The 19,354-nt window shown below is 37.4% G+C and overlaps 1 protein-coding gene across 1 annotated transcript in view; it reads left to right on the plus strand.

Moving 5' to 3' along the window:
• The window catches only part of LOC123394245 (phosphatidylinositol 3,4,5-trisphosphate 3-phosphatase TPTE2-like), a 111,932-nt gene that overhangs the window by 51,101 nt on the left and 41,477 nt on the right, over nucleotides 1–19,354 (plus strand). The window contains exons 22-27 of the mRNA XM_045088001.1: nucleotides 7,951–8,001; nucleotides 9,488–9,652; nucleotides 11,330–11,449; nucleotides 13,656–13,755; nucleotides 13,897–13,960; nucleotides 14,682–14,746. Of these exons, the coding sequence (XP_044943936.1) occupies nucleotides 7,951–8,001; nucleotides 9,488–9,652; nucleotides 11,330–11,449; nucleotides 13,656–13,755; nucleotides 13,897–13,960; nucleotides 14,682–14,746 (565 nt within the window). The remainder of the gene's footprint in view (nucleotides 1–7,950; nucleotides 8,002–9,487; nucleotides 9,653–11,329; nucleotides 11,450–13,655; nucleotides 13,756–13,896; nucleotides 13,961–14,681; nucleotides 14,747–19,354) is intronic.

The following is a 19,354-nucleotide window of genomic DNA, read 5'->3' on the forward strand; positions in this document are numbered from 1 at the left end:
ATCTCTGTTTTTGTGCCAGTACTATACTGTTGTGATTACTATAACTTTGTAGTATATCTTGAAATCTGGGATTGTAATATGTTCCACTTTGCTGTTCTTTGCAAGATTGCTTAAGTCATTTGAGTTCTCTTGTGGTTCCATACAACAGTTTAGGATGCTTTGTTCTAATTCTATAAAAAATGCTTTTGATATTTTGATAGGGATTGCATTAAATGTATAGATTGCTTTGGGGTAGTATGTCTATTTTAATAATATTTGTTTTCCCAAACCACAAGCATGGAATATCTTTCCCTTTGTTTGTGTCATCTTCAACTACTTTAATCAATGTTTGAAAGTTTTCAGAGTATATTCTTCCTTCTCCTTGGTTAAGCTTATTCCTAGGTATTTTACTCCTTTTGGTGCAGTTGTAAATGGGATTGTTTTCTTAACTTTCCTGCTACTTTATTAGTGCTTAGACATACAACAAATTTCTATATGTTAATTTGGTATTCTAGGACTTTAATGACTTCATTTATCAGTTCTAGGAGTTTTTGGTATAGTCTTTAAGGCTTTCTATATATAATATTGGATTACCTGCAAATAGAGACTAACTTTCTCCTTACCAATTTAGATGGCTTTTATTTCTTTTTCTTGTCTGATTGCTATGGCTAGGACTTTGAGCACTATGGTGAATAAAAGTGGTGAGAATAGACATCCTTTTCTTGTTCCTGACAGGGGAAATTCTCCCAGTCTTTCACCATTAAATATAGTATTAGTTGTGGGTTTGCATATATGGCCTTTATTATATGGAGGGATATTTCATCTAAACCTGTTTTGTTGAGTTATTATCATGAATGGATGCTATATTTGTCGAGTGTCTTTTCTGCATTGATTGAAATGATCATATATGTATCATCCTTTCCCTGGTTGATGTGTTGTATCACACAGTGATTGACTTGAAATATTGAATCACTCTTGCATCCTTGAAATAAAGCCTGCTTGGTTTTGATGGCAAGTTCTTTTTAATCTATTGTTGGATTTGGTCTGTTAGCATATTGAGGATTTTGGATCTATGGTCTTCAGTGATATTGGCCAGTAATTCTTTTTTGTAGTGTCTATCTGGTTTTGGTATCAGGGTAATGGTGGCCTCATAGAAGGAATTTGGAAGCTTTTCTTCCTCTTCTATTTTTGGAATAACTTGGGAAGAATAGTTATTAACTGTTCTTTAAATGTTTAATGGAATTCATCTGTGAATCCACCTGGTCCTGGAGTTTTATCAGGAGTATTTTCAATGACTTAATCAATTTCCATGCTAGTAATTGGCCTGTTCAAATTTTCTATGTCTTCCTGATTCAGTTTTGGGAGGTTCTATTTCTAGGATTTATCCATTTCTTCTACGTTGTCCAATTTGTTCACATATCATTTTTCATGAGATTTTCTTATAAACATTTGTAATTTTGTGGAGTTGTATCTCCCCTCCTTCATTTCTGAATGTATTTATTTGTGTGTACTCACTGCCATGTCCTCTTTCACTCTCACTCTAGCTCTTTCTTTTTGAGTTTGGCTAAAGGCTCATCAATCTTCTTGATCCTTTCAAAGAACAAGCTCCTGGTTTCATTAATCTGTTCTATTGTTTTTAAGTCTCCATTTCACTTATTTCTACTCTAACCTTTATTGTTTCCTTCCTTCTGCTGGCTTTGGTTTTGTCCTTTTTCCAGCTCCTTTAGGTGTAAGGTTAGGTTGTTTATCTGAGGTATTTCTTGCTAATTGAGGTAGGCCTGTATTGATATAATCTTTCATCTTAGTACAGCTTTTGATGCATCCCAAAGATTTTGGACCATTGTGTTTCATTTTCATTTGTCTTCATGTATTTTTTTTTTAATTTTGTATTTTTTATAAACATATATTTTTATCCCCAGGTATTTTTTAATTCCTCTTTGATTTCTTGGTTGACTCATTCATTGTTTAGTAGCAAGTTATTTAGTTTTAAATTTTAAAATTTGATTAAATTTTTTTTTTTTTTTTAATTTACTTTTAAAAAATTTTTTTCAATTTATTTATTTTCAGAAAAACAGTATTCATTATTATTTTTTCACCACACCCAGTGCTCCATGCAATCCATGCCCTCTATAATACCCACCACCTGGTACCCTAACCTCCCACCCCCCCGCCACTTCAAACCCCCCAGATTGTTTTTCAGAGTCCATAGTCTCTCGTGATTCACCTCCCCTTCCAATTTACCCCAACTCCCTTCTCCTAACACCCCTTGTCCTCCATGATATTTGTTATGCTCCACAAATATAAGTGAAACCATATGATAATTGACTCTCTCTGCTTGACTTATTTCACTCAGCATATTTTTTATTTATTTTCGGCATAACGGTATTCATTATTTTTTCACCACACCTAGTGCTCCATGCAATCCGTGCCCTCTATAATACCCACCACCTGGTACCCCAACCTCTCACCCACCCGCCAATTCAAACCCCTCAGATTGTTTTTTAGAGTCCATAGTCTCTCATGGTTCACCTCCCCTTCCAATTTCCCCCAACTCCCTTCTTCTAACTCCCCATGTCCTCCATGCTATTTGTTATGCTCCACAAATAAGTGAAACCATATGATAATTGACTCTCTCTGCTTGACTTATTTCACTCAGCATAATCTCTTTGAGTCCCATCCATGTTGCTACAAAAAGTTGGGTATTCATCCTTTCTGATGGAGGCATAATACTCCATAGTGTATATGGACCACATCTTCCTTATCCATTCGTCCATTGAAGGGCATCTTGGTTCTTTCCACAGTTTGGCGTCCATGGCCATTGCTGCTATAAACATTGGGGTTTTAAATTAAAAAATTAAAAGAAATTTTTTTCTTGTGATTATATTTCTGGTTTTGTACTATGTGGTTGGAAAAGATGCATGATATGATTTCAATCCTTTTGAATCCTTTGAGATTTGATTTCTGGCCTAACATGTGATCTATTCTGGCGAATGTTCCAAAAATAATATGTATGCTGCTGTTCTAGGATGGAATGTTCTGAATCTATGTGTTAGGTCCCTCTAGTCCAATGTGTGATTTAAAACTACTGTTACCTTGTTAATTTTCTGTCTGGATGATCTATCCATTGATGTAAGTGGGATGTTAAAGTCCCCTACTGTTATGTTATTACTCTCAATTTCTCACTTTATGTCTGTTAATAACTGCTTTATGGATTTAGGTGCTCCTAGGTTGAGTACCTAATTGGTTATATTTGGATGCATACAATTATGCCTTCTTGTTGGTTTGTTCCCTTTATGTTTATGTCTCTGTCTCTTGTTACAGTCTTTGTTTAAAATCTGTTTTTCTGATCTAAGTATTGCTATCCTGGGCTTTTGCTTCCATTTGCATAGTAAATATTTTTCCATCCTCTCACTTTCAATCTACATGTCTTTAGATCTGAAATGAGTCTCTTGTAGGCACCATTTACAGATCGGTCTTGTGCTTATCCATTCAGTCACCCTGTGTCTTTTTATTAGAGCAGGTAGTCCGTTTGCCTTCTAAGTAATTATAAATAGGCATGTACTTACTGCCATTTTGTTACTTGTTTTATTTTTTATTCTTTTTAGATTTTATTTATTGAGAGAGAGAGAGAGAGAGAGAGAGAGAGAGAGAGAGAGAGAGAGAGCATGAGCATGCCAGGGGAGAGGGATAAGCAGACTCCCATCTGAGCAGAGAGCCAGATGTGGGGCTTGATCTCAGGACCCTGAGATCATGACCCGAGCAGAAGGCAGATGCTTAACTGACTGAAACACCCAGGTGCCCCTTTGTTACTTGCTTTGTAGTTATTTTTGTAGTTCTTCTCTTGCTTTCTTCAGTTGTGGCTTAATGGTTCATAAAGTGATTTGCTTGGATTCCTTTCTCTTTATTTTTTTGCATAATTACAGGTTTTTGATTTGTGGTTATCATTAGGTTCATGTCTAACATCTTTTGCATATGGCAGTCTATATTAAATTGATGGTAGCTTAAATTTGAACCCTTTCTAAAAGCACTATATTTTTACACCTCCCACCACATGTTATGTATGTGATGTCAGACTTTATATCCTTTTATTTTATGAATCCCTTGACTGATTTTTATAGGTGCAATTGATTTTACTGCATTTTGCTTTACCTCTATACTGGCTTTATAACTAATTTACTACTTATTATGTTTGTAATTATATGTGAAATATTTTCCTTTCATGATTTTCTAATTCTTGATAATGGCCTTTTCTTTCCACAAAAAGAATTTCCTTTAATGTTTCTTGTAAGACTGGTATAGTAGCAATGAACTCCTTTCACTTTTTTTTTTTTTTTTTTGAAGAACTATTCATTTCTCCTTCTATCCTAAAGAGAGCCTTGCTGAGTAGAGTGCTCTTAAGGGCAGGTTTTTTTCTTCTCAGCACTTTGAATATATTATGCCACTTCTGGCCTCAGAGTTTCAGCTGAAAAATCAGCTGATAGACTTATGGGGTTTCCCTTTTATGTAACTGCTTTATTTTTCACTTGCTGCTTTAAGATAAAATCTCTTTACCACTACCTTCTACCTTTTTAATTGTTATGTATCTTGGTGTGGACCTCTATGTATTGACTTTATTGGGGGCTCTCTGTGTCTACTGGATCTAGATGTCTGTTACTATCCCCAAATTTGGGAAGTTTTCATCTGTAATTTCTTCAAATTTTGCCCCCTTTTCTTTCTGTTCCCCTTTTGGGATTTCTATAATGTGAATGTTAAGTTATTATGTTTGATGATTTTGCTGAGTTCCTATCCTCTTCATATTTTTATTCTTTTGTGTTGTTGTTTAGCTTGATTGCTTTCTGTTACTCTATGTTCCATCTTGCTGATCGATTCTTCTGCCTCCTATGCTCTATTTATTCCCTCTAGAATATTTTTAATTTTGGTTATTGAGTTCTTTACCTCTGGTTGGTTCTTTCTTATATTTTATAGCTCTTTTTTGAAGGTCTCCCTGAGGTCCCCCACTCTTTTTTTAAGTCCAGAAATTATCTTTATGACCATTAATTTGAGTTTTTTTTTTTCTTTTAAATCAAGCATATTGCTTATCTCTGTCTCATTTTAGCTCTTTTGCTCTTGTTTTTTCCTGTCCTTTCATTTAGGACACATTTTTCTGGTTCCTCACTTTAACTAACTTCCTGTGTTTGTTTCTATGTATTAGGAAAGTCAGTTATGTCTCCTGACTTTGAAAGTAGGAACCTTATGAAGAAGAGGTTCTGTGGTGCCTGTTTACCAGAAACAGGTGCTTCAGGGGTTTCTCCTATGTGGATTCCATGTACTCTACTGTTGTAGGCTAAGCCTCACTTTCCTTCAGTCCAGTTGGCTACAATGGCCTGTTGGCTACAATTTGCCTGTTGTAGGCTGGCTTAGGTCACTCTGCTGTCAAGGGGCCAGTCTGGGACTGCCGTGGACTTGCAGTTGGGTGGTATCAGCAGTCAGACAAGATGCCTGCCCTTAACTCATTTGCTGGGGCTGCAGTCACACTGAACTCAGGGCACTCTCCCTGTGCTGCTGAGAGGCTTTGGTTGGTAGGTGAGACCTGCAGACTAACGAGATACCAGCCTCCAACCCATCTACCAGAACTACAGTGACCCCAAACTGTTGGTTTATCTCCCTGTGCTGCCCCCTGGCAGGTTCTTGTTGACAGATGGGTCTGGCAATCTGATCAGATGCCTGTCCTTATCTCTCTGTTTGGGTGGCACATGCATTGATTGACAGGGCACCCTGCACTGCCAATTATAAGGTTCAGCTGTTGGGCCTACAGTAGAACTAGTGTGTGTAGTTATCTTCCCTTTACCTTCCATCCTTAGGGCAGGTGTCATTTTGAAGGCAGCCCCTCTAAGTTGGGCATGTTGGATGTGGCAGATCCACAGAATACAAGGGTAGGGGACATGCTGTTGGCAGGGTAGCTGTAAAGTATTTTCACTGGTTCCTATAAGTGCCAGGCTAGGGAGGGGGCAAATGGTCCCACCAGCTCTTTTGTTCTTGGGGAAGTCTAAGGATCACTGCTCTCCAGCACATACTCTGAGATTAATAAATAAATCTTCTTCACTATACCCCAGATACTTTTCAAACTGCTGCTTCTATGCTTATCTCAGTGGGATTGCTTGTTTTTCTTGCTCCTTAAGGGCAGGGACTCAGTTTCCTATTGCCCTCTGGCTCTCTTAAACTAAGCCGACTGATTTTTAAAGTACCCCAAATTAAGTCCTGCTGGTTGCACAAACTCACAAAGTTAAACCCTACTGGTTTTCAAAGCCAAATGTTATGGGGCTTGTATTCTCATTGCATGTCCCCCAAGTCTGGGGGTAACTTCTCTGGAGTCTCCTTCTCTCTCTTTTCCATGTTTGTGGGGTCCCTCTTATTTGCAGTTAGTCTTAGCAGAAGTTTTGTTTCCCACTGTATCTCCACCCCACCTCCACTTTTCAGTGTGGCCTCCTCTCTATGATGACCTGTGGAAGGTCTCTTCTGTCAGTCTTCAGGTCATTTTCTGGGTTAGTTACACTGACACGGCTACTATATTGGAATGTCCAAGGGAAACTTAGGATCCTCTTACTCCATCACCTTCCCAGAAAAAAATAGGGAAATTAAAGCCTCCCTTTCATGCCTTGTGATTCTGTCAGGCATGGGTTCTGTATTGTCACTTTGTCAAGTAAATTCTGAAATATTGTTACATTTCCTCACTACCCAGAGATCCACTCAGTGTGTGATCAGAAGGGTGTGTTTTAAGAAAATGGCAGCCTCAGGGCAATTACCCTCTTTTGGCCAATCAGTTTTGTGTCCACATTAGCTTCAGTTTCCTAAGCCTGGGCAGAGGTGGTGACCGCAGTGGGGGGAGGGAGAATTTTCAGGCAGTGGGGAGCTCTTATATCTCAGGTTAGCCTAATAGCATTCATCAGTACTGAATTTTAGCAGGACCCAGTTCTATTCATCTGTTCACTCCATTGGCCAGTCTAATCTTGGGTGCAGGCTGTAAGAACTGCTTTCACATTAATACTACTTGGGGTGAAATTTGGGTCCTGTGTTGTAGACTTCAGCAGGGCAATAACTTGCTCACCTTGTCTCCAGGCATAGCTGGAGGCTCCATCAAACAGACTTCTCCTCCTCCTGTTAATGGAAGGATCCCAGTCTCTAGGGTGTTTCTCCTTTGAAATGTATCTTACAGGGGCACCTGAGTGGATCAGTGTGTTAAGCCTCTGCCTTCAGCTCAGCTCATGATCTCAGGGTTCTGGGATAGAGCCCTGCATCAGGCTCTCTGCTCAGCAGGGAAACTGCTTTCCCCTCTCTCTGCCTGCCTCTCTGCCTACTTGTGATCTCCCTCTCTCTGTCATGTAAATAAAAAAAATAAAATTGTTAAAAAAATAAGAAAAAAGAAATGTATCTTACTAAAATTCTGTATCTCCAAAGTGCACTTGCTACTCCAATGTGTTTCTCATTAATGATTAAGTGTTGTGTTCCTGTGTGTCTTTTTTTCAAGAGATGAATGTTATAAGACAAGAGTATCATTTACTGAAGGGCTTTGTTTTACTGCTATGGAAACAGGTTTGGCCAAGGTTTGACGACTTGCACAGGATCCCACAGTTCATTAATGGGAGAGTTGGAACATTGATCTCTTCTACCCTGCCTTTCTGTCTCCATGTTATCTTGCTTTAGTTAATGAACCCAAATTTAATAATACCATAAACTTGGGACTGGGGCTTTACAGGCAATGGAAATATTACTAAACATAGTTTTGAGTTTTATTTGCATTTATTCTACATATGAAAGTTTTAAAATCATGAAGCAGAACATTGAAAATCTTGGTAAAGAACATTTTGTTGTGAAACTTTGGAAGAACTTTCAAACTATATTGTCCTTTGTTATTGGCTAAATTTATATTATGTATTAGAAGAAATCTGTGATAAACTTGAAACTCTGGAATTTAATTTCTACTTCTTTTTGCAGCAGCATTATTAGTAGAATTTTGTACTCACTGGTATCATCACTCACGTTCAGGTATGTGAAACCCCTAAAAAAGGAGATAATTACACATATCGTTAAATTTGTTTTTTAATTTCTTTTCAGCATAACAATATTCACTGTTTTGCATCACACCCAGTGCTCCATGCAATACGTGCCCTCCTTAATACCTGCCACCAGGCTCCCCCAACCTCCCACCCCCTGCCCCTTCAAAACCCTCAGGTTGTTTTTTCAGAGTCCATAGTCTCTCATGGTTCACCGCCCCTTCCAATTTCCCTCAACTCCCTTCTCCTCTCCATCTCCCCATGTCCTCCATGTTATTTGTTATGCTCCGCAAATAAGTGAAACCATAGGATAATTGACTCTCTCTGCTTGACTTAGCATTAAATATTTTTAATAATAAAGTACCTCAGGGGGGCACATTTTCACTGTCAATATGTTGCTAAAAAGTCCTTGTGCCTCATTTAATGTAATTTGTCTTGAAATTTTAGTTTAAGCTGAACATTAAGAATTGCAAAGAAATGGTATCTAAGCCTGATAATAACATATTAGTATATTTTTTCTACCTGTAAAAGTAAATTAATGAAGGATGCTTTTTAAAATCCAAGTGTTTGTATTAAACACTTTATTTGTCTAGAAGTACTCCTAATTCTGGAAACATTCTACTTGGGACTCTCTATGTGACTGTAAGATTTCCGGCCACTATATAGAGTCACGCAAAATACTTGCTTTCTTTTAAATGTATTTAAAATTAAAATTTATTTTTAATTTTTATTATGTTCAGTTAGTCACCATATAGTACAAAAATTATTAAAAATTTATAATATTTCAATTTGCATTGGAATTATAAAAAAGTATTTTGAGGACTAATACATTTATCTTCATAGATTATACAAGTAGTGTAATCAGCTTATGAAGAATGTGTTTAGAATATATGAAAGCAAGATTTAGGAAGTACTTTAGAGTTCAATCATGTATGTATTTATGGAACTGAATTCCTTCCCATGTGCCCAGCACTGTGCTAGAAGCATCTATTAATATATAATCTCACTGATAAAATTTCTTACTAGTCAAAGTGGACTTTTAAGGGCATGTTAGTCATGCTCTCACTTGGTTTTTATTGCTAAATTTGTGAAAGTTAGCAATACAAATGAGATTCTATCTATTATGAGATATTGGTAGAAGCCCCTTAAAAAAAAATTTCGCATTTAAGCTGACTTTACACGTTGAGACATGTAATTTTAATTCAGGTTGCCTGTGCTATCTTGAAGCATTAATCTGATGTGTCCTTTGTAAAAGGGCATGATAACATGAAATGTTGGTATGGGAATTTTAATTCTCTAACAATTGCTTCCATTGGGTAAAAATTTAGTAATTGTTTTGAGATTCTAAGGCAACACAGTATTCTGTACCAGTGGACAATTTAATCCCAAGTGACATTTTGGTATATATCATTGGCCTAAATGTAGTCTAAGTTTAAGAGTAAAAAACACTTTATCTTTATTCTGTTTCTCTGTTGTAGAATATTTGGAATTATGCTCGTCTTTGTGGATCTGTCTCTCATCATTACAGACCTGATTGTCGCTAATAGCACAACATATATTCCTTTGGAATATCATTCAATTTCTTTAGCTATTGCTTTATTTTTTTTTTTGATGGATGTTCTTCTTCGAGCATATGTAGAAGGGTAAGTTTGATTAATTGTTTAAAAGCATGTGAAGCTATTTTGTACTGCTATGAGCAACATCCCAAAATAATTACCAAGGCAACCCAACAAATGTGTCCCTCTTTATCAAAGTATTTCTCCTCAATGCAAATGATGGGTATTAATCCTTTCTTATGGCCGAGTAATATTCCATTGTATACATGGATTGACATGGATGGAACTGGAACGGATTATGCTAAGTGAAATAAGTCGAGCAGAGAAAGACAATTATGATATAGTTTTCCTTATATGTGGAACATAAGGAATAGCATGGAGGACATTAGGAGAAGGAAGGAAAAATGAAGGGGGTGGAATCAGAGCAGGAGACGAGCAATGAAAGACTATGGACTCTGGGAAACAAACTGAGGGTTTCAGAGGGAGGAGGTTAGGGTTGTTTTAGTCTGATGATGGGTATTAAGGAGGGCATATATTGCAATGAACACTGGATGTTATATGCAAATAATGAATCATGGAACACTAGATCAATAACTAAGAAAAAGAAATGTAAAAAGAAAAGAAAATCTATTCCCCTTGGAGGAATGGTCAACAAGAAAACAATCCAAATTCTAATTTCTCCTGGATTGGGCTTTAGTATTATTGTTGCAGCTGGCACTCTAGTTTCCAACAATATGTTGTAGATCCTTCAACAGGTAAAGATTAAAGAGATTGCAAAGTGGGTCCAGGCAACTATTGTGTCTCTGTGTGCACATTATTAAGAGGAAAATGTGTGTGAGCTATGAATATAAATCTCAACAAGAGTTGAATCTAAATAAAATCTGACAGTGTATCAATACTAGATAATAGGTCATGAACAATCACCTACCTCGGGTTGAAAGAATATTTATGTTGAAGTACATTAAGAGATCTGTGGCATGCTCATCCCATCAGTAAAGCTTGGTGGTCAGGCAGCAGCTGATTTTCTTTGCTTGCTGGATTTATGAAAAGGTGAACGAAGCGGGCCTAGCCCTGGAAGATGTCAACAGTGAGAGTCAGGGACTAATTCCCAGTCTCATTTCATGTAGAGCATTTCAGAAGGCTACTTGTTTCCTCTTCTGCTGAACTTCTATCCTCCTACTTCAGAACCAAGGACAGTTTTTACCCCTAGGTTATTCAGAGCCTTAGAGGAGCTACCCCTGAATTCAAAGAAGAGTTCCTTGGAGCACCAGTGCTCCTGGCTAAAGGAGCCAGTGTTGGGGAGAAAGGCAAAGTGGTTAGAAGTTCAACTTTTACAGGGGAAATCCCAGCCTACAGGGATTCTACTGTAGGCACAAAGCCAGAGTTTGCAAACCAAATTACTGGACTGCACAATCCTCACAGCCCACTTGCTCTAAGGCTGTGACACATTTAGCTTCTGTTGCTCAGTAATATTGCCAAACAGCCCACCTTTCTCACCCAATGCGTGAAGGTATTGCTTGCCTCTTATTCAATGGTTTGGTTCTATCTCTTACCATACTTAAGTTGCCATATTAATGCTTTTGTCACTTGTATTTATAAAACAAGATACAATTTGGATGTTTTCCTCCTTAATCTAGTCTAGTATGCATTTTAAAGAATCCATTAAACTAGAATTGTTAATGGAATAAGTCAAATAATTTGTTTTTAAAATATCTTTATTTCTTTGGGACAGCACACATTAATATTTTCTGTTTTATACTACAGGATAAAATACTATTTTTCTGATGCACTTAACTTTTTGGATGCTGTCATTATTGTAATGACTCTATTGATTGATATTATTTATATGTTTTTTGACTTTAAGTCTCTTCAAACTACCCCCAGGTAAGATATTTATGTTTATTTCTCTTAAAGTTTAATTTCTTTTCTTTTGGGGGGGCGGGGGTCTTTTTCTGTATTTTTCCTTTTGTATAATCTTTTGAAGTCTGAATGTGCTGATCCTGAACCAAATAAGCTACCAAAAATGAATATTTAGACAAATTTCCACATACTTAGAAACTAAAAGATGGTTGTATTTAGGGAAGAGTGAAGGGTATACAGATTAAGTACCTTTAGCTGAATAAAGAACATGGAGCCTCCAAAGAAGAAAGTTGGGACTTTGCCTCTTGTACTCACTTGAGCTTCTCTACATTTTGAAATTCCCACTGAGGTTTAAGAGGTTATTGCCTTTGTTCTCCTCTAGGATTTTGATGGATTCCTATCTCACATCTAGGTCTTTCATCCATTTTGAGTTTATCTTTGTGTATGGTGTAAGGAAATGATCCAGTTTCATTCTGCATGTGGCTGTCCAACTTTCCTAGTACCATTTATTGAAAAGATGTTTCTTTCCCATTGGAGATTCTTTCCTGCTTTTTCAAAAATTGGTTGATCCTAGAGCTAAGGGTCCATTAAAAAAAAGATTTTATTTATTTATTTGACAGACAAAGATCACAAGTAGACAGAGTGGCAGGCAGAGAGAGAGAGGGGGAATCAGGCTCCCTGCTGAGCAGAGAGCCAGATGCGGGACTCGGTCCCGGGACCCTGAGATCATGACCTGAGCCAAAGGCAGCAGCTTAACCCACTGAGCCACACAGTTGCCCTTAAGGGTCCATTTTTGGGCTTTCTATTCCATTGATCTATGTGTCTATTTTTGTGTTAGTACCATGCTGTCTTGATGATCACAACTTTGTAATACAGCTTGAAGCCAGGCATTGTGATACTCCCAATGGGCATTAAGGAGGCCATGTGATGTGATGAGCACTGGGTATTTTAGGCAACTAATGAATCCTTGAACATTGCATCAAAAACTAATGACGTATTATATCTTGGCTAGTTGAACTTAAATTTAAAAAAGAAATTCCCACTGAATTCCCATTGAGCTTCAATTACAAGTTCCTTACACATGAAATCCCTGGGTTTTTCCTGTAACCAAGAGAGCACTAGTTTGAACATATCCAAAATTTGGGTGACTCCCAAGATTTCTCTCAGAAAGAACAAATGGAACAGAAAGCAAGGTGACATCGGTAAAATCATGGTAGTGGAATTTTGCAGTAAAGCTAAAATGAAGAAAGCCGAGGCAACATTAGAACTGTTTAGGTATCAGGGAACTAAAATGTGTATGAGAGACTGAAAATGTCCCCCTCTCCCCTGCTTTTCCTCTTGCTACAGTAGAAATGAAGAAAAGGAACATGTATATTGAGATATAGATATAGGGTGGCTCACTCATTAGTCCCAACATCTTGATCCTTTCTGTAGCCCAACAGCTTAGGATTCAATTCATGTCCCAATAAAATGTGATGTCTATCATAGGCTTTTGGAGTTGTTTTAAAATAACTAGATCCAGTATGGTCCTCTGACTGGCAACCTCAGTATCACCAAAGAACTTGCTATAAATGCAAGAGGAAAACAACCTCAGGTCCTACTCCAGACCTACTGAATCATATGAACACTCAAGTTAAAGAAGCACATATTCAAACCACCCAGTTCTCTGCCATCATGTTTTTTTCTGGTGGTAGGAGAGCCACCAGCTAGCACACTTGGGAAATATCTTGATCTGCTGCCTGCCTGATAATGGGTTAGCAGCTGTAGTGAGCCTCATTACTGATGGGAAATACACAGGTGAACAAGAACCATTTTGACAGAAGAAAGTTTGGATGTGAAAATGATGGGGTAATGCTCATCTTAAATCACAAAAGTTCAATCCGCAAATTCTAAGTCTATCATATAACTATTTTTCTCCCCCAGAGTTTCTCAACCTCTGCACTATGGGTACTTTGGACCAGAGTTCTTTTGTTATAAGGGCTGTTCTGTGCATTGGTGTTTAGTAGCATTCCTGGTTTCTACCCACTACCTACAAGTAGCATGCCCTCATACAGTGTGACAACCAAAAATATCCCCAGACATGGCCAAGTATCCTATAGGGGGGTGGTTAGGAGACTTGGTTAGGGGGTGTGTGTGCAAAATCACCCCTGGTTAAGAACTACAGCTCTAGGCTTGATCCATATTGACAAAATCCTATTTCTAAAGCAAAAATGAATCTCTTTACCGTTAGATTGACTATTTTCTTTCGACCTCTACGACTTGTCATTCTTGTAAGAGTTTTTCATCTGGCTCATCAAAAGAGACATCTTGAACAGCTGGCCAGAAGGATGGTAAGCAGGCAAAATATGTTTATGATTCAGAATATGTTTGCTTCAGGAAATAATGACAAGAGTTTTAGATAACTATATAATAATCTTTATTTTTATGATGATTTTTCATCTCATAAGTTAATGATTGTTTTCAACTCTCAGGTTTCAGGAAACAAACGGCGGTACAGGAAGGATGGATTTGACCTAGACCTCACTTATATTACCGGTTTGTAAAGTTTAACTGTTGATTTACTTGTATTAACATCAAATATTTCTGGTGTGTGAGTAAATATGTTCATCTTGTTCTTGCGTTGTCTGAGCCATGTTCTTTCAAAGCATTCTTTATTCATGAAGACATGAGCCACTATGGTGGCACAACATATTTGTAGTTTATCCCTGACAATGGAAAATCTGCATTGTCCTCTCAAATCAGGGCTGCTTGGTTACCTTCCAGGAAATTGAATGGATTTCCAGTTAGCTCCCTTTGTTTGGTTTGGAATTTGAGTTCTAGTGTTTTTCTGGGGTACAAGGATTTCAGAAAAACCTGTTCCATTCCAGAAACTGTGGAGAATAAGAGATCTCAGTTTTCTGAGTCAGGAACTCTGGAAGGCACCCCTGAGAGTTCCCACCATTGCTGGAACCCAGATTTCTTTTTTTTTTTTTTTGTTATCTACTTAGGAAATAAATTCTCACCACTGGTCAACACAAATCTGTCCCATATGGTGGGAACCAGTTGAGTCTTAAGAACACTGTGAGTTTAACGGTCATTATAGCAGATAATTTAATATGTTTTCTTGATTATACTGAGAAGTAGCTTTTTTCTCCATCATTCTTAATCCAGAAAGTTCTTTTCTATGTAAAAGGAGTCCAATTGTATATAAGTTAAGTTCTCATATATTGTTTCACTTTATAATGACATTCATAGTAGTGACTATTTTGGCTTACAGAGCGTATCATTGGCATGTCATTCCCATCTTCAGGAAAGGAGTCTTTCTATAGGAATCCCATTGAGGTAAGTGTATTTAGCAAGTGCTCATAATTCTCAGTAAACATAGACTGTGGAGTCATAAGTTTAATATTGGCCCAGAGATGGCAGTGTTCCAAAAATTTACTCTTTCCGGTAAAGAATTATAATGGACTGAGAACAATTAGTTTTTGCTGTGTAATGGACCACCCAAAAAATTAGGGACTTATAACACCAACCATTTACTTCGTTTATGATAATGTGGCTTTTGAATTTAGGTTGGGCTTGACTGGGTGGTTCTGCTGATCAGGGACAAATTTGACTAATCACAGCCGGGCTGATGCATACATCTGCAGGTAGCTAGTTGGCATCTGAGGATTGGCTATTCTAAAATGGTGTGGTTGGAGAAGTACCTGGGTGGCACTGTTACTTAAGGATCCAACTCTTGATTTTGGTTCAAGTCATGATCTTAGGGTCATGAGATTGAGCCCAGTGTTGGGCTCCACACGCTCAGCACAAATTCTGCTTGAGGTTATTTTCCCTCTTCCTTTGCCCCTCTCCCTGCTCACTCACACTCATGTACTTTAAATAAATAAGTAAAATCTTAAAAACAAACAAACCAATAAATAAATAAATAAATGGGATGGTTGGATGTCTCCATGTGATGTCTCATGCTCTAACAGACTAGTTCAGGCTTGTTCATGTGGTAGCAGTGGCAAAGGTCCCACAAACAGCAAGCAAAAAAATACAGAGAGCCTTGACAGCCCAGGTTCAAACTAGTATAATGTGGCTTCTATGTCATTCTGTGGTACAAAGAAAATTTACAATTCAGTCCAGATTCAAGGAGTAGAACAGACTGCATCTCTTGATGGCAGGAATTGCAATAAATTATGGTCATTTTTATAGTCTTATCATAAGAGAAAAGGATGAGAATTCTTTAAATAAAATAAATGTTCTTAGGTTTTAAGTTATAGTGGAAGCATACTGCCTTAGATTCTGTGGATTAAGTTATTTCACCCTTCCATGAAGATGACAACAAAGACAAGGAAGCCACTGCCCCTTTTAAGCCCAAAGCCAAGTCAAAGGCTTAGAAGATCAAGAAAGTGCTGCTTTCTTGAAAGTCATCCACGGTCATCAAAAACAATCGGCAGATCACCTACATTCTAATGTTGTATCTCTGAAGGCAGCCCAAATATCCTCAAAAGAACACCCCCAGAAGGTGGGGTTATGGACATTGGGGAGGGTATGTGTTATGGTGAGAGCTGTGAAGTGTGTAAACCTGGCGATTCACAGACCTGTACCCCTGGGGATAAAAATATAAAATAAAAAATTAAAAAAAAAATTATCACTCTTCGCAGATGATATGATACTATATGTGGAAAACCCAAAAGACTCCACTCCAAAACTGCTAGAACTTATACAGGAATTCAGTAAAGTGTCAGGATATAAAATCAATGCACAGAAATCAGTTGCATTTCTCTACACCAACAGCAAGACAGAAGAAAGAGATATTAAGGAGTCAATCCCATTTACAATTGCATCCAAAACCATAAGATACCTAGGAATAAACCTAACCAAAGAGACACAGAATCTATACTCAGAAAAGTATAAAGTACTCATGAAAGAAATTGAGGAAGACACAAAGAAATGGAAAAATGTTCCATGCTCCTGGATTGGAAGAATAAATATTGTGAAAATGTCTATGCTACCTAAAGCAATCTACACATTTAATGCAATTCCTATCAAAGTACCATCCATCTTTTTCAAAGAAATGGAACAAATAATGCTAAAATTTATATGGAACCAGAAAAGACCTCGAATAGCCAAAGGGATATTGAAAAAGAAAGCCAACGTTGGTGGCATCACAATTCCGGACTTCAGGCTCTATTACAAAGCTGTCATCATCAAGACAGCATGGTACTGGCACAAAAACAGACACATAGATCAATGGAACAGAATAGAGAGCCCAGAAATAGACCCTCAACTCTATGGTCAACTAATCTTCGACAAAGCAGGAAAGAATGTCCAATGGAAAAAAGACAGCCTTTTCAATAAATGGTGCTGGGAAAATTGGACAGCCACATGCAGAAAAATGAAATTGGACCATTCCCTTACACCACACACACAAAAATAGACTCAAAATGGATGAAAGACCTCAATGTACGAAAGGAATCCATCAAAATCCTTGAGGAGAACACGGGCAGCAACCTCTTCGACCTCTGCCGCAGCAACATCTTCCTAGGAACAACGCAAAAGGCAAGGGAAGCAAGGGAAAAAATGAACTACTGGGATTTCATCAAGATCAAAAGCTTTTGCACAGCAAAGGAAACAGTTAACAAAATCAAAAGACAACTGACAGAATGGGAGAAGATATTTGCAAACGACATATCAGATAAAGGACTAGTGTCCAGAATCTATAAAGAACTTAGCAAACTCAACACCCAAAGAACAAATAATCCAATCAAGAAATGGGCAGAAGACATGAACAGACATTTCTGCAAAGAAGACATCCAGATGGCCAACAGACACATGAAAACGTGCTCCATATCACTCGGCATCAGGGAAATACAAATCAAAACCACAATGAGATATCACCTCACACCAGTCAGAATGGCTAAAATCAACAAGTCAGGAAATGACAGATGCTGGCGAGGATGCGGAGAAAGGGGAACCCTCCTACACTGTTGGTGGGAATGCAAGCTGGTGCAGCCACTCTGGAAAACAGCATGGAGGTTCCTCAAAATGTTGAAAATAGAACTGCCCTATGACCCAGCAATTGCACTATTGGGTATTTACCCTAAAGATACAAATGTAGTGATCCAAAGGGGCACATGCACCCGAATGTTTATAGCAGCAATGTCCACAATAGCCAAACTATGGAAAGAACCTAGATGTCCATCAACAGATGAATGGATCAAGAAGATGTGGTATATATACACAATGGAATACTATGCAGCCATCAAAAGAAATGAAATCTTGCCATTTGCAACGACGTGGATGGAACTAGAGCGTATCATGCTTAGCGAAATAAGTCAAGCAGAGAAAGACAACTATCCTATGATCTCCCTGATATGAGGAAGTGGTGATGCAACATGGAGGCTTAAGTGGGTAGAAGAAGAATAAATGAAACAAGATGGGATTGGGAGGGAGACAAACCATAAGTGACTCTTAATCTCACAAAACAAACTGAGGGTTGCCGGGGGGAGGGGGTTTGGGAGAAGGGGGTGGGATTATGGACATTGGGGAGGGTATGTGATTTGGTGAGTGCTGTGAAGTGTGTAAACCTGGTGATTCACAGATCTGTACCCCTGGGGATAAAAATATATGTTTATCAAAAATTAAAAATTTAAAAAAAAAATAAAATAAAATAAAGTTTTCTGAGAAATAAAGTAAAAAAAAAAAAAAAAAAAAAAAAAAAAAAAAAAAAGAACACCCCCCCCCCAAGGAGAAACAAACTTGACCACTATGCCATCATCAATTTCCCTGATTATGGAGTCAGCCATGAAGAAAATAGAAAACAATAACACACTTGTGTTCACTGTGGAGTCAAAGCCAACAAGCACGAGATCAAACAGGCTGTGAAGAAGCTCTAGGACATTGATGTGGCCAAGGTCAACACCCTGATCAAGCCTGATAGAAGAAGGCATGTATTTCATGGGCTCCTGACTGTGATACTTTGGATGTTGCCAACAAAATTGAGATCATCTAAACTTAGTCCCGCTGGCTAAATCTAATTTCTTTTACCATAACTAATAAATTATTAATTCAAACATAAAATGATGTCTAATATGAAATTCCAGTTAAAAGCCATCATTTAAGAAGTTTGCATATGCTATATATTAGTATAATTTATATTATTATATCAATATGATATAATTATGTATATGTCTGCATATAAGTCTACACATAAACATGCATATATTATTGTGCTTTTGTTGGGGCATAACAAATACTATAAATTGCTCTAATCTTAAGTGGCTCTTGATGAAATTATATATAGGTTATATATGCATTTAACCAACATCCCTATCAATATATAGAACATTTCTTGCTCTTTCTTAGTCAATATCCCAACACACTGGAGGTAATTATTAGTAAAAGTAAAAATTAAAATTAGTAAAAAGTGAAAATTAGTTTTACTTTTTCTTGAATTTCACATAAGTGGAATCATATAATACATCTTTTTTGACTGAAATTTTAATTCCCCAAATCTGAGATTCCTTCAATATTGTTGTACAGTTCTTACAACATTTACATATTTATTACTTGTGATAACTTTAGTATTTACTGCTATCTAAAATTCTATATTAAAAGCCCTAGTATTTAGGGGTACCTGGATGGTTCTGTTGGTTAAGCAGCTGCTATCAGCTCAGGTCAAGATCTTGGAGTCCTGGGATCAAGCACTGTGTTGTGCTCCATGTTCAGTAGGGAGCCTTCTTCTCCCTCTGGCCATACCCCTGCTCATGCTTACATGCTCTCCCTCTCTCTCTGTCTCTCTCAAATAGGTAAATAAAATATTTATTATTTTTTTTTAAAAGCCCTGTTTACAAACAAGCATTCTATTTACATACAGGGATCATACAATTATACACCACTTCATGAAGACAGTGAAGGTGTTACATTCTATAACATCTACTTTACAGAAATTTTTAAAAT

The sequence above is a fragment of the Mustela putorius genome, unplaced genomic scaffold (genome assembly GCF_011764305.1).
Source record: "Mustela putorius furo isolate JIRA1106 unplaced genomic scaffold, ASM1176430v1.1 tig00002080_pilon_pilon_pilon, whole genome shotgun sequence".
In the NCBI taxonomy this organism is placed as follows: domain Eukaryota; kingdom Metazoa; phylum Chordata; class Mammalia; order Carnivora; family Mustelidae; genus Mustela; species Mustela putorius.